General features: G+C 36.8%; 2 protein-coding genes across 5 annotated transcripts in view; one reads left to right on the top strand and one right to left on the bottom strand.

The window, feature by feature from the left end:
* The window catches only part of zwilch (zwilch kinetochore protein), a 20,549-nt gene extending 18,099 nt beyond the window's left edge, over positions 1-2,450 (top strand). For all 3 annotated transcript variants that reach the window (XM_088340144.1, XM_088340143.1, XM_088340145.1), the window contains one exon: positions 2,141-2,450. In XM_088340144.1, coding sequence (XP_088196270.1) covers positions 2,141-2,253 — 113 coding nt within the window. In that variant the 3' untranslated portion in view covers positions 2,254-2,450. The remainder of the gene's footprint in view (positions 1-2,140) is intronic.
* Positions 2,313-23,067, bottom strand: lctlb (lactase-like b). 2 transcript variants are annotated; one of them, XM_088340149.1, is made up of 15 exons: positions 22,879-23,067; positions 18,314-18,489; positions 18,079-18,239; positions 17,920-18,007; positions 14,689-14,798; positions 14,484-14,612; positions 14,325-14,420; positions 10,830-10,884; positions 10,599-10,760; positions 10,222-10,499; positions 7,845-7,971; positions 7,576-7,775; positions 5,805-5,868; positions 3,767-3,811; positions 2,313-2,610 (listed from the first exon to the last, which is right to left on the bottom strand). In XM_088340149.1, the coding sequence occupies exons 2-15, from the start codon at positions 18,438-18,440 to the stop codon at positions 2,495-2,497; spliced, it is 1,758 nt and encodes a 585-aa protein (XP_088196275.1). In that variant the 5' UTR covers positions 18,441-18,489; positions 22,879-23,067; the 3' UTR covers positions 2,313-2,494. The 2 variants fall into 2 exon arrangements, with proteins under 2 accessions (XP_088196275.1, XP_088196276.1); XM_088340150.1 differs by lacking the exons at positions 3,767-3,811; positions 22,879-23,067 and having other exon boundaries at positions 18,314-18,485.

Raw genomic sequence — 23,067 nt, 5'->3', positions numbered from 1 at the left:
ATTACAAATGCTTTTAATGTCAATATATTATTATTTTTTTAATTTATATATATATATATATATATATATATATATATATATATATATATATATATATATATATATATATATATATATATATATACTGGACTGTCTCAGAAAATTAGAATATTGTGATAAAGTTCTTTATTTTCTGTAATGCAATTAAAAAAACAAAAATGTCATACATTCTGGATTCATTACACATCAACTGAACTATTTCAAGCCTTTTATTATTTGAATATTGCTGAATTTGGCTTACAGCTTAAGAAAACTCAAAAATCCTATCTCAAAATATTAGAATATCATGAAAAAGTATACAAGTAGGATATTCAACTAATCACCTGAATCATCTAATTAACTCGAAACACCTTGCGAGGGTTTCCTGAGCCTTAAAAACACTCAGCTTGGTTCAGTAAACTAAATCACAAGTATGGGGAAGACTGCTGATCTGTCTGCTGTCCAGAGGACCATCATTGATACCCTCCATCAGGAGGGTAAGACACAAAAATAAATTTCTCAAAGAGCAGGCTGTTCACAGAGTGTAGTTTCAAAGCATATCCACAAAAAGTCTGTTGGAAGGGAAAAATGTGGCCGGAAACGCTGCACAACCAAGAGAGATGACCGTAGCCTTAACAAAATTGTGAAGAAGAGCCGCTTCCAGAATTTGGGGGAGCTTCAAAGACAGTGGGCTGAAGCTGGAGTCCAGGTATCAAAAGCCACAGTTCACAGACGTGTCCGGGAAATGGGCTACAATAGCCGTATTCCCATGGTCAAGCCACATCTGAACTCAAGACAACGGAAGAAGCGTCTGACTTGGGCTATGGAAAAGAAGCACTGGACAGTTGCAGAGTGGTCCAAAGTCCTCTTTTCAGACGAAAGCAAGTTTTGCATTTCATTTGGAAGTCAAGGCGCCAGAGTCTGGAGAAAGGCTGGAGAGGAGCAAAATCCAAGTTGCTTGAAATCCAGTGTGAAGTTCCCACAGTCAGCAATGGTTTGGGGAGCCATGTCAGCTGCTGGTGTTGGTCCACTGTGTTTCATCAAGTCCAGAGTAAATGCAACTGTGTACCAAGAGATTTTCAGAGCACTACATGCTTCCATCTGCTGAAAAGCTCTATGGAGATGAGGATTTCATTTTCCAGCATGATCTGGCACCTGCCCACAGTGCCAAAACCACCAGTAACTGGTGCACTGACCATGGCATCACTGTCCTTGATTGGCCTGCTAATTCCCCTGACCTGAACCCCATTGAGAATTTGTGGGGTATAGTTAAGAAAAAGATGAAAGACACCAGACCTACAAATGCAAATGAGCTGAAGGCCGCTATCGAAGCATCCTGGGCATCAATAACACCTCAGCAATGCCACAGGCTGATTGCCTCCATGCCACGCCGGATTGATGCAGTAATCCGTGCAAAAGGATTCCCAACCAAGTACTGAGTGCATCAATGGACATTTTCAAATGTTTGATTTAGTTTTGCTGTTATAAAATTATTTTTTTACTTGGTCTGAGGAAGTATTCTAATATTTTGAGATAGGATTTTTGAGGTTTTTTCAGCTGTAGGCCAAAATCAGCAATATTCAAATAATAAAAGGCTTGAAATAGTTCAGTTGATGTGTAATGAATCCAGAATGTATGACATTTTTGTTTTTTTAATTGCATTACAGAAAATAAAGAACTTTATCACAATATTCTAATTTTCTGAGACAGTCCAGTATTTATATATAAAATACATGGTTTCTGTTTTGTTGGATTTAATTCATTCTAGTGCAATTTTCACATAACAAATAAGATAAATGCTGTTGGCTTCAGGGGGGCTTCGCCCCCCACCGGGCTCCGCCCTGGACCTGGCCGGGGCCTGCGGCCCCTGGACCCTGGCTATTTCAGCTGAAAATGAAAATCTCCATTCTGATCCCTGTATATATATATATATGTGTGTGTGTGTGTGTACACACTATTTATTCAAAAACTTTACTAAATCACTAGATCACTTAAACACAGTGTAGGCCGACAAAGCTCATTATTTTGTTGGATGTACCGGAACATATCTCCTCTTGCATCTTTAATCATTACACTATTTTCATACCCATAAACAGCTACATCTTTCTTACTCATCTTTTAGACGGAACACATAAAAGAAGAGCCGATGACTCCACGGAGCCCGCCTGGTTCTCCAACTTGGTGTGCTGCAGACTTGTGAACTTTGTCTCAATTCACACAACACAGAAACAGTAGGAGTGTTTCTTTTGGTTTACATTTTCCTTTATTCACAAACAAAAAAAAACAAAGCATAGTTGTGTTTCACAGCAACGTTTTATTCCAAAGATTCCAGCTCTCGTTATAGCGAACATTGTTCCCACTTCAAAGTAAAATTCAAGTCAATATAAAGTCTTTTTCTGAAAACGCAATCATTAAATAATTGATTGACTTCTCCTCTGAGTGCTTGTGTATTATGGGGTTGTGATTGTTGTAGGTTTTAGCTCCGCCTTTGTAGCAGGAACATGAGAAAGACGGCACTCAGTAAAATGGAAAGTGTGCAAACAGTCGGAACAACAATCTCTGTTACCATCTCCATGTGGCTGGCCAGCGGATCTGCAATAAACACATATGATTCAGAAACTCTTAAGCGAACATTGTTTAAGAGCAGGGGTGGGTAAACTACGTCCTGCAGGCCATATACGGCCCATCAGGCTAGTAAACCCACGCTAAATGAAAAAAGTTACAAATATGTTTAAAGTGTTAGAAAAGAAAAGTACTACTATTACAAAGTTGTTGATTTGGTACAACTCTTGTCCCAAGTGTCCCTTTGTATTTCTCTCCACCCCCATAAAAATAGTTAGAAGCATTAATGTGTACAGGCATATCATTAAACTAAGTGCTTAAAAAGGACATAGAATCGGGAGTCTTTCAAAACCAGTTTTATGGCATTTTCTATGTATTGACAGATAAAAACAAAATAACATGTACATGTCCATTGGTGAATGCATATTGCGGCTGCTGTTCTTAACTATCTTTTTAAATGTTCTTGCTTGAGTGGTTAGTGCGTCAGCGGCACAGCTCTGAGGTCATGGGTACAAATCCAGCAACCAGCATTCCTGTGCGGAGTTTGCATGTTCTCCCTGTGCCTGTGTGGGTTTTCTACGGGCACTCTAGTTTCCTCACGCACTCCAAAAACATGCATGGCACGTTAATTGGCCGGTCTGAATTGTCCCTAGGGAAGAATGAGCGTGTGAATGGTTGTATGTCTTTGTGTGCCCTGCAACTGGCTGACAACCAGTTCTAGGTGTCCCCTGCCCACTGCCCGAAGATAGCTACGATGGGCTCTAGCGCCCCCGCCAACCTAGTGAAAATAAGCGGTGCGGATAATCGATGGATGGGTACTTTTACAATGAAATAAAAATGAAGAGTTTGTAAGGTGGGGGAAAAAAAGAAAATGCATCTTTTTGAAATAGCAGTAATGAAATGAGATAAGTTTGCTCATATATTGCCTAGGTATCATATTCAAAACTCTTGTAATAGATTGAGAAAAAAAAAATACATATTTTTTTTCCCTCCTGGCCCAGTTCTTCTGACCAATTATTGTATCTAATGCGGCCCACGACTCAAAACGTTTGCCAATCCCTCCTTTAGATTTACACCGTTAAATAATAAAGCATGTCGCAGAACTCAAAGGGTTTGCACTTTTTGAACATTTCTCAATGTGGTTGGTTGTCCTTATTTTACTCATTTTGAGCACAAGTGGTCTTACCATGTATAAGTCTTAGAATATTGGCAGCAGTACTCCGCTGATCTTCTATCAAAACAAAAGAGAAATACCTCAGAGTTGATTAACAGTAGTGGAAAACCCTTTGAGAACTGCATGCATCATTTGCACCCAACAGCTTTGCACAGCAACCATCCTAACGCTTTTGGAATGTAGCCAAATATTGAATTACGATTTGGAAAGACACTCCATTCAAATTGTTAGTAAAATTGCAGAGCAACATTGCAAAATGACACACTTTGAAGTCAAGACTTGTACCATCAGTCAAGTTCTAAACTTCATCATGCACAGGCCAAACCCTTGGCTTTTCTGCATGATCCGTTGCTTTTCTTCTAGCTGGGGAGGGCAAACAAAGAAGATTTCTCTTATATTGACTTCCTCTCTGCCAAGATCATTTGTTATACACCAGCGCTTCTCAAACATTTTAAATTGGTGAGCCAACTGTGACGTGTTTATTTCAGCCTACTGTACAACTGTATGCCCTAACATTTTTTTACTGCATATAGATAATTATATTCTTGTCCCAGTTCACTCTATTACAGGTAATATAGAAGCAAATTTATTTTATTATTATTATTTTTTTAATTTTTATTAATTTTTCAACCTGTCTTTCTAGGAGCACGTCATAAAATTATATGATGTGGCATATAATCTGCCCTATAATGCAATTTTGCTCATTTTAAGTTTCCCTATTTTACTTAAAACGCTTAAACAAAAGTAGAATTTTTTTTACTTGTATTTAAAGAGTAAGGATTATATTATACTTGTGCTATTTTTCTATGGGAAGATACTTTTACTCGTTTTGATACATTTTTAACAAATGATGAGCTTTTAAACTAAAATAGAGAAAAATTTGTAAGATAAATTTGATCATAGTTTGTATGTGCCTTTTGTATGATTTTTTTATCCTCAAAAGTGCCTTAACAAGGCCAAAGATTATATCCAGGTGCTGTTTATATTCTTGCAACAATTGCATCCTCTTAGGGCCTGCTAACTATTAATCAAGATGGCCTTCGCTTTGGTGCTGGGAAGTGCGGAGAAGTGTTTGCCTCCCTTTGCCATTGCTTTGACTTCTCAGACACATTGTACCTTTTATGTTATTAAGTTTCACCATCCTTATTGCTCATTTATTCTACTCGCATGCCATCTAGCGACCAGCATTGTTCACTTCATTTAAACATGCGTTTTCTGGTCAAACCTATCAGATTGGTTTTCGTGTATTCACGTGATCTCGCTTAAACCAGTCAGATGTGTTGTTTTATGTCTGTGTTCCAAAATAAATGATTCTCTAGCCATCGGGGGAAGCATGATTTTCTCTCTGAGCCGATCTTTGAAGCAGACCTCGGTGAAAGGTCAGTGGGACGCACCTCCGATGGAAAGCTATCAAAAATTTAATCTCCGACTCAGCGTGTGTTCTTTCTTTATTCTCATACAATCTCAAGTTTTAACCTTGACACTTGCCTTTAAAAAATAAAATGGTGCAAATTACCCGTCGCAGTGAATAATTTTGTAGTAGTAGAAAAATAGTCTTGAAAAAATTAAACTAAATCATCTAATCGTGCTAATTTTAAGAATGTTTCGAATTGATTTTTCCTGGTTAAGTTAAAAAAAAAAGTGAGAAAATTGATTTCCAATGGGACTGATTGCTTTATTGGTTTATTCGTTTAGAATCGAAGGTATAACGGAAGCAAGTGCTATTACTTTGAATTGAAGCACTTGTATAAGATTGCCTTAAGTCTCTTCAAGAACCTCAATTTGAGAACCACTATTTTACAGAATCGCACAAAACCTTTCTAAGACTGTGTTTTGGTCTTTTTCCCAGTCAGGTGTATAAATGTAGAATTTGTAGCTATGAACTATGCCAATCATTGGTTTATTTAATTGTCACATTCATGAAGCCAATGTATTTTTTCCAAATCACAATTTGCCACAGATTTTATTCATTTTTTCAGAATCCTTATTTGTTCACCCCAGCTAGATGTTAGTAATTGGGGTGTCCTACAGAAACAAAAGATGAACTGACCTGCCGCAAGCAGCTGGTTACTAGATGAGCAGGTCTCCACAGCCTTTCTTTTCCAGCTCTCAACCTGTAAAAGTATGCAAATATAGCATTCCCAAATATGATCCACACACAGGTTACGTGTTTTTTCTTCTTTTTATTTCTAGATATCCACATTCACAAATTTAGGCCAATGAATTGCATTTACTGTATTTACTTCAGGAGTTTAAAACTGGCTATTCAGTTAGACTTCTTCATACCATTTAACCTTATTCACTTTGGTATCTTTCATGAAAACAACCTCATTACAATTTCAGCCTAAAAAGCACAAACTGATCCATTTTTTAAACTCATTGTATGCAGTTTTCTATATAATCACATACAATTAAAATTATATCGATAATTTACTTTTTTTCTGATTTACATTTCCATACTGTAAAAACTCCACCAGATTCTAATTTATAGTACCATATTGTAAACACGCCACAAGATGCTCTTCTGAGTACCAAATATCTGAAATAAAGCGAAATATTGGCCCAATATTGCTTGTTAATTCCTAATAATATTGAGTAAAAAAGAATGACATTCAATACTTAAAAAAAAAAAACTGATCCTTTGTAATAATATTTTATTTTTAATATAATTTTTCTAATAAGAAAATGGGGTTAAACTAGAAACATATTTTGGACTTGGCTCAAATTTAAAATTGAGTAAAACTATACTAATGTCATGTGATAAAAACCTTACCCCAATATTTGTTTTCTTTGTTTTCTATTTTTCAGAGACTGAAAAACGTTCATTGCCCAAAATCATAATTTTTGAGATTTGTTATTTTTCTTTCATGAAAAGATCAATACATTTATTCCTGACAAATGTTAAAAACTCATTGGTTGAATACCTTGAATAAACCCTACATTGACAGTATGGGAAAGGACCAAACAAAAACTCGATACGAAGATGGTTCAGTTAACTTATTTAAAAGAACAAGGAGAAAAATCCTTAAAATGAGAAAAAATAATGCAAGATACTATGCTCCTTTTGAGTATTTCATAAGTAGCCAGAGCCAGCCCAAGGCATAAGCGAGCTGAGCGGCTGCTTACGGCCTTGAAACCACTAGGGGCTCCCAAGAGTGGTTAACTTTTGGTCCGGGTTGACAGTGTTTCCACTCAAAAATACTTCGACAGAAATACATCAAAAATAGTACACAATAACTACAAAACTTAATATCAAATATATTATTTTGCTTTCATTCAGATAATAATAATAAAATAGTATAGAATTACTACAAATATACTACCACAGTTATACTGTATTACAAAATACTATTACAGAATTATTTACCCCAAAATACTACAAAAAGACAATTACAGTAATGTTACAAAATGCTAAAGAAATATGACAAAAAATACGACTGGAAATACTACTGAAATAGTGCTTTGGAAATACATCAATTATACTTCTACTGAAATACTAAAAAAATATAAATGCATAATACTATGATATAAAAAAAATAAAACTATATTAACACTACTACAAAAATCCTAGATATACAACAACCATTCTTATATGGAAATACTACAAAATACAACAGGAATAGCACAAAAATACTAAAAAAGAATACAGTAATACTACAAAAATACAATAACCATAAAACGACTAATAATGCGGGGAAAAAAACTACAGATATACAACAAAAATCGTCTTTCGAAATGCAACAAAAGTACTACATAAATACTAAAAACATACATACATAGTTTTTTTTTTTTTTTGAATTATGAAAGTGAGAACGTCCTACCTCTCTCTGGTTGGGAAACCCATTTGAGCTAATGATGCGCTTGTAAAACTGAACGGAAGCTTTGGGATAGCGAGGTTTGTTCTTGTTCCTGAAGTCCACATAATACAAGCCGAACCTCTCACTGAAGCCTTCGTCCCACTCAAACTTGTCGAGCAGGGACCAGGCTGTGTAGCCCTTCAGATTCACGCCGTCTCGGAGGGCTCGCATGAAAACAAAATTGCAGTTATCGCCAATGCGGCTAACAATCCCAAGAATCACAACGCGTTTACCTTTTAACATCTCGTTGATATAGTCTTTATAATACTGGATCCGCCAATCGTCACACAGATCCGTGCAGTGCATCTTCTCGGAGACTCCGTTCTCAGTCACATAGATCATTGGGTTTCCATACTGGGTCTAGAAAAAATATACAATATTTATATTGTATTCTTACACCTGATTGGTTGAGAAGTTTCACATTTTGGATTCAAAATGGTCCCATCCTCTTTTATCTATTTTGATCTAAAACAATTTATTAAAATTGAACGGTGTGCATTATTTGCCCACCAGATGTCCCTGTATCGTGTTGTGCAACCAAAAATGAGTGCTAAAAAACACAAGGAAATATGCAAATCACAGAGACTCAAAGTCACAAAAAAAGTTTTTTTTTGTTTGTTTTCGGGTACTCGTAGCAAGATGGCGGATAATGATGCCGACTCCATCTACGTGAGGCTCCTGATATCACTGTCTGAAATAACGTCTGCCCCGACGCCCGGGGCGTGCATCTTTTAAAATGTTGAAAAAATTGTTAAAATGTCATATTGTCAGATATAACGAAATTGTGAATATGCTTAATTGATGCTAAAATTATCGAGAAAAATTGTTCAAACCTCACATTGTTTATTTGCTGTTAATAGTGTCAATAAAATTGTTCAAACCTAAAAAAAAAAGGCGTACAACAAAACGTATCTACCCGGGTGGCAGACAACTTTTTCATGAAAGAAAATACATCTTTTTTTTTTTCTTCTTTAAATCAAACGATGAGTAAATACAGGTACATACCTCACATTGTGTTTGCTGTTAAACGTCATATTGAAATATAATATTGTGAATGTGCTTGATTGCTGTTGAGATTGACAAGATTGTTTTCTGTTATTAGTGTCATTTAAAATACAATATCCACGTTTTTAAAGTGATCCGAAACTGATTTGAGAAGGTTTACATCAGGTGTCACCTACTAGTGTATTTCGAAGCTGAGCTATGCTTTTCTGTTACTGATTAGCGGCAAAGGGCTATCAGTTTGACATGTGTATAGTATTTCTTTAAAAAAAGGTATTATAACTGTTGTTACGATGTTCTTATTAAGTACTGTATTTTCTGCGTTAGAATGCACACCGGATTATGAGGCGTTCATCTCAAAAATGTTTTTTTTTTGGTCATATATTCTCCATACATGAGGCGCACCAGACTATAAGGTGCTACAGTAGGAACGTCAACCAAACAGTCAGATAAGTCAAACTTCATTAACTCCTTCGGACTGTTGAGAAGCAAATCTGTGTCTCAGACATGTACAGTCTGGACAATGTCACCAGTCACTGAAATTTGTCATGCCACACATTATTAGAAAGCTTAAACTCTTTGGATTCAAGTTACGGTGCCCATTTTGAAATATACCTATTACAGAAACATCGCGATCAGTCTGAAACAAGATCCCCCCAAAAATCTAAAGCCGGAATAGCTCACCAAACACGTCGTCTTGCAGCTATCACATTCGATGATAATACGCGACAATGGTCACCTTACATCCGTGAGCGTAGTGAATCCAACCGTGTAAATATTTACGAACCCAAAACCCGCGATAATGCCGACAAATCTAGAAAAATCAGCTGGAAAGCATCTCTGCATGGATGGACATTGCTTGTTGCTGTCTTTTTAGCCCCATAAAATTATATTCTCTAGGCCGTAGATCAACCTTACTTGTGATTTACATCTTCTCCGGCTAATTGCAGGCTAAAATACTCTGCTTTAAACTATAAAAGCCTGTAAATGCCAAAAAAAAGGACCCGCCTTCCTTTCCTCCGAATAACTTTTGCCAATAGGGACAGAGTCAGGGTGATTTACGGATCCTATAACCGCATGGGTCGCCGGGGCACCAATGAGGATGCAACTCTGGACAGCCTCTCTCCACTGTTGACAGTCCCTGGCCTGTTTTTGGGTTGTGGCAAATTTGGCACCAGTCTATTCCTTAATGTTGTCGGCCCAGTTTTTTTTACGGTCTTCCACTACTCCTGCCCCTTTAGACTGCTCGGGAGAATTAGTTTGGCCGGTCCCGAAGATTTTGTGACGTGAACATACTACTGAAGTTTCTGTCTGCGCACAGTGGACAACAGTTGTTCGTAGGTGCCTTCCGATGGTGTTGCACACGTCTCGTTTGTCACATGGGCTAAGTAATTACTAACATTTAAGTATAAGAGGTAGGATAGAAATGGGCTTATTCAAACATTTGTACAAGGACACTAAATGTTTGTTTCTTTCAAACAAAACAAACCATTAGGTGAAAGTCCCGTCAAATCGACCCACATGATGGACAAAGTATAACTTTAAGATTCATGAGCCACAATGGTTGATCTGATTATTTTTTTCTTTTTGGCCAAAAGTCACAATCACCTTCACAAAATTGAGCATGCGCCTGAACCCCCATGGCACAGAGTAGAGCCACTCTGATCCAGGATCAGGCCACTTGGGATCAACAAGCTCTGCCAAGTCGCGGTCCATGAAGTAGCTGCTGGTTCCTCGGCCCGGCAGGTTGTTTTTCTGGGTGATGTAGCGCGTAGTGAAGTGACTGATGCCCAGGAAATCACTAGTGCCTTTGATGTAGCTTTTCTCCTGGGGGGAGAATGTAGGCAGGCGAGAGGCCCCCAGACCCTGCTGGACACTTTTCCTACCTGTTGGCATACTCACAAAACCAGATGAGGATGTAAGCTAGGACACACAGTGTCAGTGTGGATTTTTTTTTGCAGGATTTAGCTTTAAAGTGAACTCGCCAATGAAGTCTTTCATCACTTGAGGATAGTCCCCATGAAAAATGGGTGTCGCAAACCAGCCGAGAGAGAACTGGACGTATCGCTCGGCTGCTTCGATGTCTTTCTGGTTGCTGATGTCGATGGGTTCCCCCCAGTCTGCCGACAGGGAGATGCCCACAAGACCTGAAAATATACAAGGCGGCTCTTAGAAAGTAACTTCATAGACGAATACATTTTTCCGGAAGAGTCTACCGTTTTGCTTTGATCTCCACTGCGTGTCGTACGTGTGCCAAACCTTAGCGTGAGCCTGTGAGAGAGAGATTTTTGTCATAATTACTGATGTGATTCACCTGTGCCCGCTCATTTGGCGCCAACTGCCGCGGGTTCTGATTGGCTCCCTGTCCCTACTCAAACCCAGTCCTGTCAATCCTCTGTCCTCAGTCCGTCTGCGAACCTCTGTGTATACACGGCGAGCCTATTTTGACCCAGACTCTCACCTGTCCCGTTTTTGCTCCCGTTTGTCTCCGGCTACAACCTGGTTTGATCCTGACCACGTCTGCTCTACCGTTCCGGCTTACGACCCATTTTTGATCCTGACCACGTCTGCTCTCCTGTCCTGGCTTACGACCCATTTTTTTATCTCGACTACTTCAACTCTTCCATCCTGGCTTACGACTTGTTTCCAACCCAGACCAATGTTTTACTCTCCCAGTCCCGGCCACCGACCATTTTTTTCCGTCCCTGACACCGCCATCGCCTGCTACGGAAGATCCACTTCCGTGTTCGGATCACAATCATAGTACGAGAGCGACTTGCTTCCGGCGTCCAGCGAACACCGGATCGCGGGCACAGCCCTTTCTCTTTCCTTCAATAAAACTTGTAGTAAACGTTACGCAATTGGGTCCTGTTTCCGTTCTGGTCCTGACAATTGTTTTATAGAGATAATTAATTTTAATTTTTTGAGTAAAGCCTCATTGAGCTGTCAATATTGCTGTCTACCTCAGGAGTATTAACTAAAGGGCCCTGAAAAATAGACTGGCTCATTGATAATTTATAGTTTAGTAGACACTGAAGATAAGGAAAGAAAACATCAATGGGTATTGAACTTGCAAAGAGAACAAGGGAAAACCCAAATATCAGCTAAGAAATTCCAACCTGTTCTAAAAGCCCTCCCTAAACTCTTCTTTTTCTATTAAATCTCCTAGATGACAAAAGCAGATATGCCCTAAAGGTGTGGTTATCAAAGAACAGCAACGTTATTGGCCAAGAATTATAATGATGAAAACAGTGCAAACAGTGAGGTATAATAGTCAAAATAACAAACTGGCATCCTGTACAATCACCTTTGCAGGTGTCCCATATTTAAACAGAATAGACTTATCCCAAATAATGACAATGATGTAAATTGTGAATAATAGTCAGAATAATGAACAAATATAAAATACAATAGACAAAATAATGAACTGACATCCTAGGCAATCCCCTTTGTTGTTGTCCAATATCGAAAACAAATTTATCAACCATCTTGTGGTCAAGCTTGCCTAAATTACGTGCAAAGAGGATCTGGAGTTGTAAGAATTCTTATTCCTGCAATCTTTCGAAACAATGAATGCAACACTGCTCGAAACCAAATTCAGTCCAACTCGCAAATATTTAGACTGTAACTGTAATTAAACACATTGAGACATGTCTGTGCAAGAAGAGTCCATTATATTAAAGGACTGAATTAGTATTAATTGTATTTTATTTTTATTTAAGCAAACAAATTTGTTGTTTTCTGTTGATCAACAGCCATTTTGTTGTGTTATTTATTAACTTTTGACATGTCTGCAGATAAAGGGACGAGAAATATTTTGTTTTCATTATTTCTTATCATTATCGACTCTTAGGAATCAAAACTGTCTGGCCTGGCTATGTTCTATTTCTTAAAGATATATCAGTCCTTTATTTTTGCAATTGGAATTTTATGCACTAAAGTTTTCTGTATTCAGAAATACAATACTCCGAACTCTAACAGGGCCAGAATGGTAGATTTAAGGGAGAGAGAGGGGGAGAGCAAGAAAAGAGAGAAAAGACAAAAAGAGAAAGAGGGAATGAAGTAGGGCGAGAGAGAGAGAGCGCTAATGAGAGGAAGTGAGAACAAAAGAATTAAAGAAAGGCACAAAGAAAATAAGAATGGGAGAGCAAGAAAAGAGAAAAGACAAAAAGAGAAAAAGGTAATGAAGAAGTGCGAGAGAGAGAGAGAGAGGCCCTGGTTCTGTGGAGTGCCCTGGGATTCGATCTGCAACCTCAACGGAACTGTTTAAATCTAGGCTTACAACACACTTCTATTCTATAGTTTATGAATAACCTAAATTTATGTTGACAATATCTATCTATCTATCTATCTGTATATTATTTGTTATTGCAACATTTATTGCAGCCTGGTCATCCTGGAAGGGGGATTACCTCATGTGCGGTCCCTTTTCAAGATTTCTTCATTTTCCTCATGTTGAGGAGTTTAAAGCGCTTTGGAAAGTCTTCATTGACTTGAAAAGTGCTATATGTATGCGGACCATTTTTATTTACATTTTCAGGTTTTTGAGTATTTCCTTGCCCTCATGTAGGTTTTAGATCAGGGGATGGTGTAATAATAGTCTATATTTTGCAATATTCTGTGGTCTCTGCAGCCCTTTGAGATTCTTTGTAGCTATACAACTAAACATGACTTGACTTGACTAGAAAAAGAAAGAATATACATATATAGAGAAAGAAGCGAGATAAATTGTGAAAGAAAGAAATTGAGAAAAAGAGAGGTAGAGAAAAAGTGACAGAGCAAGATAAAAGAAAGGTGAAAAAGAAGGAAGACAAGAGAAAAAGAGGCACATATGGAGAAAGAGAAAGTCAGAAAGCGAGAGAAAGGAAGAGAGAATGAGAAACGGAGTGAAAGAGAGAGACAGAAAGAAAAAAAAGAGAACGAAATATAGTTCGCGTTGTTTTATAGGTGGTGCCGGGCTTTGTCAACATCAAGTGGACAATTTTTCAAACTGCAGCTGATTTTTCTCTTATGCTTCTCTGGGTGTTGTCTCGCAGACTGAATTAAGACCTTGGCGGCAATGATCTGGCCCGTGGGTCGCATGTTTGGCGCATCCGATCCAGTCGTTATTAGTGTGGTGTAAGACAATTTTCTCAGTAATTGAGATTAAGTAATTAAAAATACTCTTTTCCGGTAACACGTAGCATAACGAATGATAAATAATAATCCTTTAATCTTATTTTTACGTCGACTGCTCTTTAATTTTTTTTTAAATTTTCTTGTCTACTTTTTCTTAAATAAAGGTAAATGCGATGACGTTTTGTTTTCATCTGAATTTATTTGATAATCGAACATAAGCCGGTTGCCCATTTCAGTGAATTATATGATATATCCTGTAGAAAAGTGGAGAACATTGTGACACTTTTTGTTAAACGGACAATGTAAGAAGTTTTAGGTAGATTTAAAAAAAAAAATCTCAAATTATTGTAGGTCTTTAGTTTTCAAAACTAAATAACTCACTTTATAGTATTTATATTGCATCTTAAACCTCCAATTAGAAGTCTTAGTTTGTGTTTTATTATTCCTCAAATGGGTAGAGTGATGGTTATCCACGATGTTGACCCTTTTCCATACAATAAATTTTATATATTTACGTTATCATTTTGTCATTAAATACCCATTTTAATTCAAATTACGACACGATACTTTCTGGAATTCATTGCTGGTCGTACCTTGATTATGTGATGAGCAGCTCTATATGATCCGGTTCCTCTCGTCCTCAGTCCAGGAGCATGCTCACCAGTTTCGTAGCCCTCCACCGCTACAGACTGTATACTGTATATTAGCAACTTATACAAGAGAATTTGTACAGTAATGCAAAGTAAGCATACCCAAGGATTGCTGAATGTAATCCAGTATTTAACTCTGTTGCCAAATCTTTCAAAGCACAGGTTGGCAAAGTCATTAAAATAGCTGACCATGCTTATATTCTGCCAGCCGCCATATCGTTCTTGCAAGACCTAAAAACCAAAAAAACAGGATGAAGGAACTTGAGAAGCATTTATTGGAATTGCGATTGTTTTTTTAAGAACAGACCTGCGGAAGATCCCAGTGATACAAAGTCACAATGGGAGTGATCCTATTGCCCAGCAGTTGATTGATCAGATCGTCATAGTATCGAATTCCTTTTTCATTGATATGATCGGCTGTGAATCGAAAAATTGGAAAAAAATACCCTTCTTTACAAGACCTTTCTAAAGCACTTTGTACTGATGGAGGAAAAGAAAGGAAACAACGTTCCACACTTAAACAATAATTGGTTCAACCGTAAAATGGTTCCATGACTTTCATGGATTTTCACCTACTTCTCGGTTGTTGTGTTAAAATGATCACATTTTGTTTGCATTGTTTGAATCGAAACGACCAAGGTTTTGGGATAATTCAGTTTGATCTGACTTACATTTTCAGGTTGTTATAAACTTTAAGGGAATTATGGTCTAAATGTGCCTTTTATACTATATTCTATACTCTTATACCCAGGGTTGGGTAGGGTTACTTTAACTTGATTACTTTCGATTACTTTTGGATTACTCCAATATCAAATATGCTAATAAAAGACAAAAGAAACTAAATATGAATAAAATTATGACTCACAACACGTGGTAAGCTTTCGCTCCTGGCTTTGATATCTTTGATCTCCGGCAAAACTAACATAAAATGCGACAGAAACAAAATGAAAATAAATCCAAACAGCTTGCCAACATCATTTTTGCCGTTCCATGTATTCCGTTACTCCCCAAGCCTGCACAAAATTTAGTAATTTTATTCATATTTAGTTTCTTTTGTCTTTTATCAGCATATTTGGTATTGGAGTAATCCAAAAGTAATTGAAAGTAATCAAGTTAAAGTAAACCTGCTTATACCCAATATATACCTTTTGTACTCTTACTTTTATACTCATATCTTTAAACGTTTATATTTCTATAGTGCTCAATAAGTGTGGGGTTTTACGATTTCGCAAATACCTTCAAGGTCAGGAGAATAAGTTCCCAGGCACCAAGGGATGTGCCTCGGATTAAAAAGCTACAATTGAAGGCCTGCTAGCTGGTTAATCAAGATGGCCTTGACTCCCACTCCCACATTCGCTTGAAAGCTTGTGCTTCTTCTCACAGAGACGCATTGTGTTTACAGAGTTTCACTATCCCTATTGCTTATTTATTATACTCACACGCCATCTAGCAGACAACATTAAATATGTGACTCCTGTCCAAACCAATAAGATGAATATAAACCAATCAGATGTGTAGTTTCATTCTTGGTTTTTCCAATAAATAGGCATCTGCCATGGTAGGAGCGTGATTTCTCCCTGATCCGATCCTGGAAACACGCAACTCCGATGGAAGGGGCTATCAAAAAATCTAAATCTCCGAGTGTGTTCTTTTCTTCATTCTATTACAATCTCAAGTTTTAACCTTGACATAAACAAACAACAATATTTTGGGAGGTTCAAAAATGACCTGGGTTTTGTTATTATTTTTCCCAATAGAACAAACTTTTTAGAGGTTGTCCTTCAATGTTCAAAAGAAAATGGCCCTACTTTTTTAAAGTTAGTTTTCATTGCATCACACTATTTTTTGTTGTAGTTCTCATTATTATAATCAAAATATTTTGGAGGGTTTAAACAAAATGTTTTATTTTCTTTTATATATTTATTTTGTGTACAGACGCTCCCCTACTTATGACCATTTGACGAAAAACGGTAGATACAAACAATTTTTTCGGGATGTCGAAAAATATCCGGACATTGCTGTAAGTTAAATTTTGTATTGTGTGAATTTTTTTCCGAGTACAGGACATTACTGTAGTGCTTTTTTCCGCCGCTACCGACGTGTGGCGTTGTGACAGCTCACCCAGCATCCACCGGCTTCCTCTTCCTAGTTCGTGTGTAAACATTCTATACTGTATCTCCAGCGCGCTAAGAACTTTGACATTTTTATTGTTTAACATCTCATGCATCCATTCAATGTTGTTGGTGTATGTAGAGAGTAAAGAAGAGACGAGCTGTTTCTTTTGAAATGAGAGTGTACAGTAATAAGAAAGATTGATGCGGTTGAGAAAATGTTTGGATGCTTTTTTTCGGCCACTTTTTACCACAGAGGAGGAAGTAGCCTAACTCTTGAAGCCCATCTTCCACAAGTAAGTTAAACTTGACTTTGGTTATCTTTATACAGCATATTATTTTATGAAATGTTTATTATTCAGTTTCAAAACCATACAGGTTACTTATACAATTTTTCAACATACTTATACAAACCTTAAACATACAAAATATAGTAATGAAACAACTTACGAACAAATTCAACTTATGAACAATCGTATCTCATTCGTAAGTAGTGCAGCGTTTGTATTTAGTTGCTTATTTTGTTGTGTATTTTGTCCAATATCCTGTTTTTCGTCCTGAATCTCTTCATGTATATTGTTGTGTATATTTCACAAAATATTAAAATTGGCTGAGCTATTCCCCCATTGGTTGATTGCCGAGTGCACTGGTCATTCACATCTCACTCGTAAGTAGGGCAGCGTCTGTATCCACAATCATTCGAAGGAGATATCTTAATATTTTGTTTTGTTTAAAGAAAAATACTATCATTTTATCAAAGTTTTAAAAAATAAATCCAAATATTTTGAGTGGGGATGCATGTCATCAGTATTTTCCTACAGATACCTGATTACCCCATTGACAAAAAAATCAGGTAATAATTTGTCTTTTATTAAATATTTTTACTTTAAAAAGTAGATATAACACACAAAATCGTCTGGTATGGATAATAGATGAATGTACTCATTTTAAGTATTGTTTTTTTTTTTTTTGATGAAAATATAAATCTTAAAATGAGAAGTTCAGGCATTTATTATAATTCTGCTCATTTTTATGCATTGTTTGTGTAATTTACTTGAAAAAAAGTATAAAATTTAGTAAAATAAGAGATATACCTAAATTGAGCATGGTTTAAAGGGGTAATAATGCATTTTTTTGCAGTTTAATCAAAACATATTGAAAATATTAAAACCTGTTTTTATTTTAGTTTTACAACAATCATTGTGTGTTACTGGGCTAGTATCCTTGTCATCATTTTTTTGCTGTTATCCTTCGATAAATATGGTTTGGTACTTGCTGAAGACACACCACAGGAAGTGGTGCCCCGATGACCTACGTGATAATGGAATCCATGAATCATCCCTATTTTCGACCAGACTGTTTTCTAGATTGTGCTGATAACCCCACATGGCAATAATCATGCAATAATATACAATAATACTGCTCACACTTGATTCCCGTGGGTATGAGTCGAGGCCAAGAGATAGAAAAGCGATAATGGTTCAGCTTGAGCTCTCTCATCAGTGACAAGTCATCCTGTCCAACAGAAGAATGAATTATCTGTAGGTGGAACAATTTTGTGTGTCATCACCTCCGGATGTTCTCACCTTGACTTTGTAATAACCTTCCCCTGAAGAATCGCCTGTGTCATTTTGCAGGATTTTGCCTCTCTTGTGACTGAACACATCCCAGATGCTCAGGCCTTTTCCGTCCTTATCCCAGGCTCCTTCTGTTTGATAGGCTGAACTGCCGGCACCCCACGAAAATCCTGGTGTGAAAATCGTTTGAAGTGACAAACTGGTAGACACAATGTGTCGTATCTTGGTTTTTCTTTGGTCATACCAGCTGGAAAAGTGCCATAATAGAAGGAGCCGTGGTCGTTCTTTGTCCAGTCGAAGTCCTCAGTCGCAGACACACACAGCACCAACACAAGCACATAGCACACACCCAGCGCACTTTCAGACCACATTGTAACCTTCAGCCTGCAGCGTACTTGGGGTCCAGTTCTGCTCCACTTTCTGTGTACGGTACAATTAATGTACTACAGTGACTAAGTTTACAGTGTTGTTCAAAATAATAGCAGTGCAATGTGACTAACCAGAATATCTCAGATTTTAGTATAATTTTATTGTAACATGACGAACAAGTTACCAGTACACATTGAAGACAGTGAATGATGGTGGTGCAAGAATCATGGTGTGTCCATGTTTCTCCTAATCTGGTGTTAGGCCCATTTATTGCATACAAGGGATCATGGATCAATTTGTGTATGTCAAGATACTTGAAGAGGTTATGTTGCCCAATGCTACAGAGTACAACCCCTTGAAATGGGTGTTTCAGCAAGACAATGAGCCCAAAAACACCAGGAGGCAAGCAAAGTCTTGGTTCCAGACCAATACAATTAATGTTATAGAGTGGCCAGCCCAATCCCCAGGTCTTAATCCAATCGAGAACTCGGTTGACTATGCCACACAGATGTGAAGCATTTATAAAAAAGTGGTCATGCAACTAAATATTAGGATTGCTGAATTTTTTTGGGAAATATCAAATAGTTTTAGGTTTGTACAGTCAACAGCAGACACTGCAAAAAAATTTCAACACACGCCTTTGAACTGTTTGCCCATATGCACAGCCTTAGGAGCGTGCCTACTATGAAAGCTGGGTCTAGTTTGTTTACTGAGAATCTACTGCACCTACTGGTAACTTGTCTGGCATGTAAGAATAAAAATATACTAAATACCCGGAATATTTTGGTAAGCCACATTACAGTGCTATTATTTTGTACAGCACTGAACATTCAAGCAAAAGTCTGATTGGATTCCGATGATGTATAGCCATGTAAACTCACACGGAAATCTGATTATGATCCTGGTCCGACTGCGAACGTTCTGAACAAGTGGTTGGGTTTGTCCTTTTATTTTCCCATCACTCCTTCATGAATACGCATTTGACTGTTCCGATTTTTTTGTGCAGATTGCGCAGTTTCTCTCATCCGGGATCCTTTCGCCCCAAAGAACTATGAACTCGTAGTACAGAAAAGAATGAAACTATGTGTATTGGTTAATTTTTGGGGGGACATTTCCATTTTACTTTTTGCCCTCATGACAAAAACCCTGGTATCCATCCACTAATAGTGTAAGGCCATGCATCTGGAAAGCTACATATAAGAACAACTTATAAACACACTCGATCCAGCAATGGAGCACATTTTTTGGGACTGAGGAACAAACAAGCAATGTATTTTGTTGATTTCTGTGAGTGCTCTGAATGAAATCATTATTTAGAGGGCTAGTGTGTGTTAGTTAGTACCTCCTAGTGGTAAGAAAATAATAATTTAAAAATAAGATTCATTTCAATCATGAGCAAAAATACAATAACTCTCATATAAACAAACATTTTTTTTTAAACACTCATAGGTCGAGACAATTTTATTCCATTTTCCACAACACAGGCCTCACCTAGAGGATGCTGACACATTGTTGGTGATCTTTCTGCTACGTGTACCCAAAATAAAACAAAAAATGGAAGAAAAAAAGGACATGGTTTGGTCACCTTGAGTTTCCGTAGTTTGTATTCTCCCTCTTGCCATTTAGTATTCGTTTTCGGTTGCACTAAACAATAGAGCTACATCTAGTGGTCAAATTATACACACTGTTCCTCTAAAGTCAGAAGTTAAATGTGGGAAGGACTTTTATGGGTAATTGAAATTCTTGCAAACAATAAATGCACCAAAAATCCAACTTCTTATCTGAGTCTATTCCCTGCATGTAAACATAGTCATTGTAAAATATCAACAGCACCTCAAATGAGTCACACAAGTTCCTAGATTGCTCAGCAAATTTGTCGTTAGAGTGCATGCGATGGACACTAAGGGGGTCCCTCATCCCCCAAAACACAACCACACTCCCACATTCAAACTCAGTGGTCCGTGAACTCATCTTGCTGAGCCTTACACAAGTATCATTTCACAACTGTAAGCAAAAAAATATTTGAAAATGGAAGTCTCAAAACCTGCAGATATAACTGTTTGCTTTGAATCGATACAAATCCACATTCACTCACAGACTTTCAAAGACATATTTTTGTCATTACTACATTTTTTTTTGCACACAGAAAATCAAAGATATATAGAACAGATGTGCTGTATTCCTAAGCTCATAAAATAATATTTTTCTTTCTCCTGTTAAAGAAAAATATTTATTATTCCTCTGATTTCGTGTACAGGTCATTTTAGTCCCAAAACTTGAAAACCGCTCCCAGTGAAGGAATTCATTTCCAAATTCTTAGTATGGACTTTAAAGGGACAGTGTGTATTACTTGACCACTGGTTGTTGCTGTATTGTGTTGTGCAACCCAAAACGTCTGCTAAAAGAACAAGAATACAAACTACAGAGACTCAGTGACCAAACCGTATCATTTTATTGCCCAGGCTTTCGCAAAATTTGCAGTTTTTGGGTACCTGTATCAGTAAAATAGTGGACAAACATGTCAGATCCCTCTGAGTGAAGCTCATTTTCTGTCAAATAAATTGAAATTGTATACTCAATTCAAATTTTGAATTAAAAGTTTATTTAATAGTTCATGTATTTTTGCTTATTCTTTAAATCCATAGTTTTGTTTTACCACTTAGAGGCGCTAAATAGTATACACTGTCTCTTTAAAAATATCCATCAGTATTAAATCTGATTACTTTTTATATGTAACCGATGAAGGATCCGAAAAGTATTTTATTTTTAACTATTTACCAAGTGCTTCTAAATCCTATTTGTTTATGTACTTTTTTTTTAATTCATGTATTTGTATTTTTCATCCATAGACATAACCCCGATAACTTTCTGCCAAGTTGGTTTGGATTTTTACAAAAACGATCTATATTAAGAAGGAATGTAATTACTAAATTCTCAACTTTGCTTATTTGACGAAAAAAGCTGTCTGGCATATACAAGATATTTTTCTTTTATATTCTGTGGTCCAGTGAATGGCATATATGTAGCCAGTCAATGTTTGAATGAATAATTATAACACATTATTTACAAAATAAGCAATTCAATAGTTCATTTGAATCTGCCACATAAATAAAATAATAATAATAATATGTACATATGCTATTTAATCTTAATCGGTTCAGAGTGTCTCCTGCCCATTGCCCGAAGATAGCTAGGATGGGCTCCACTACCCATGCTACCCTGCTGGGGCTAAAAGATGCCAATAATGGACATACAGTCTATATACATAGAGAAAGAGCGAAGGGGTGTATTTTGTCTGATACTCAAAAATGAATTTTCCATGAATAAATTCACATTAATCAATATTACATAATTAAGAAAAAGTTTGACAAAAAAGCTGTCCGGCATATACATTGTAAAAATTGAATATGTGTATATATATATATATATATATATATATATATATATATATATATATATATACACATACAGTGGCTTGTATACAGTATCTTAGACCTGCCTGGTGTGTTCCTCGTTCTTCATGATGCTCTCTGCGCTTTAAACAGACCTCTAAGACTATCACAGTGCAGGTGCATTTATACAGAGACTTGATTACACACAGGTGGATTCCATTTATCATCGTTAAGTCATTTAGATCAACATTGAATCATTCAGAGATCCTCACTGAGCTTCTGGACAGTTTGCTGCACTGAAAATAAAGGGGCTGAAAAATTTTGCACACCCCCTTTTTTGTTTTATGTTAAAAAAAAATATATCCAATAAAGTGTGTTCTACTTGATTATTGTTGATGCTTCACAAGAAATTAGTTTTATATCTTTATGTTTGAAGTCTGAAATGTGGCAAAAGGTCAGAAAATTCAAGGGGGCGAAATAGTTTCGCAAGCCACTTCATATATCTATATATATCTTTATATATCTATTATATACATGAAAACTCAACCGGTTCAGGGTGTCTCCTGCCCATGCCTGAAGATAGCTGGGATAGGCTCCAGCACCCCTGCGACCTTACTGGGGATAAGCGGTGCAGATAATTGACAGATGGATATATATTAAGTATATTCGGTCTGATACACAAAAAATAATTTACCACGAATAAATACACATTAATCCATATTAAATTCACTCTTGTCAATAATTAAGTAAAAGTTTAGCAGCCCTGATTTTGAGGGTTTGGCAAAATAATTTTAACAAATTTTACAACATATTTTTATCTACGCATTCACACCATGCTTTATTTTACCCTAAAGCGAGGGTTTTGCAACTATCAACATATTTTTTTACTTAAATCTCATTTTAATTCACATTCTTAAATATGTATGCATATGCAAAAACACATCAAACATTTTCAAACCTTTTAGACTTCTTAGGGTTTTGTTTTCATTGTTAAAACCTTACCGTTCACTGCAAATCACAATATAGTTAAAAAAGAAAATCCAATTACCTTTTACAAAGAGGTCATTTATCGATGGTCTAAGCTCGGTCCAGTGCAATTTGTTTTCTAGGACTTAGGCCCACTAAATGTACATTTGTACATGCAGACCCATAGATGTATGGAGGAAAGCTCCTCTTTTGTGGTCTGCCCCTGTAGCAGTGCAGGCGTTTGCAGAGCTGGCCCTATTGTGAGGCTCTC

Source organism: Urocampus carinirostris, chromosome 7 (genome assembly GCF_059441175.1).
Source record: "Urocampus carinirostris isolate Australia breed hairy pipefish chromosome 7, RoL_Ucar_1.0, whole genome shotgun sequence".
Lineage (NCBI taxonomy): Eukaryota > Metazoa > Chordata > Actinopteri > Syngnathiformes > Syngnathidae > Urocampus > Urocampus carinirostris.
Note: the sequence above shows the minus strand (reverse complement) of the source record. Positions and strands in the feature narration are given on the sequence as shown.

Excerpts from the sequence above, each read along its gene's own strand:
- lctlb (XM_088340149.1), bottom strand. The coding sequence starts at position 18,440 with ATGTGGTCTGAAAGTGCGCTGGGTGTGTGCTATGTGCTTGTGTTGGTG. Across the intron at positions 7,972-10,221 it reads GCATGCTCAATTTTGTGAAG|ACCCAGTATGGAAACCCAAT; the intron begins GTGATTGTGACT and ends TATTTTTTCTAG. Across the intron at positions 5,869-7,575 it reads GGTTTCCCAACCAGAGAGAG|GTTGAGAGCTGGAAAAGAAA; the intron begins GTAGGACGTTCT and ends ATACTTTTACAG.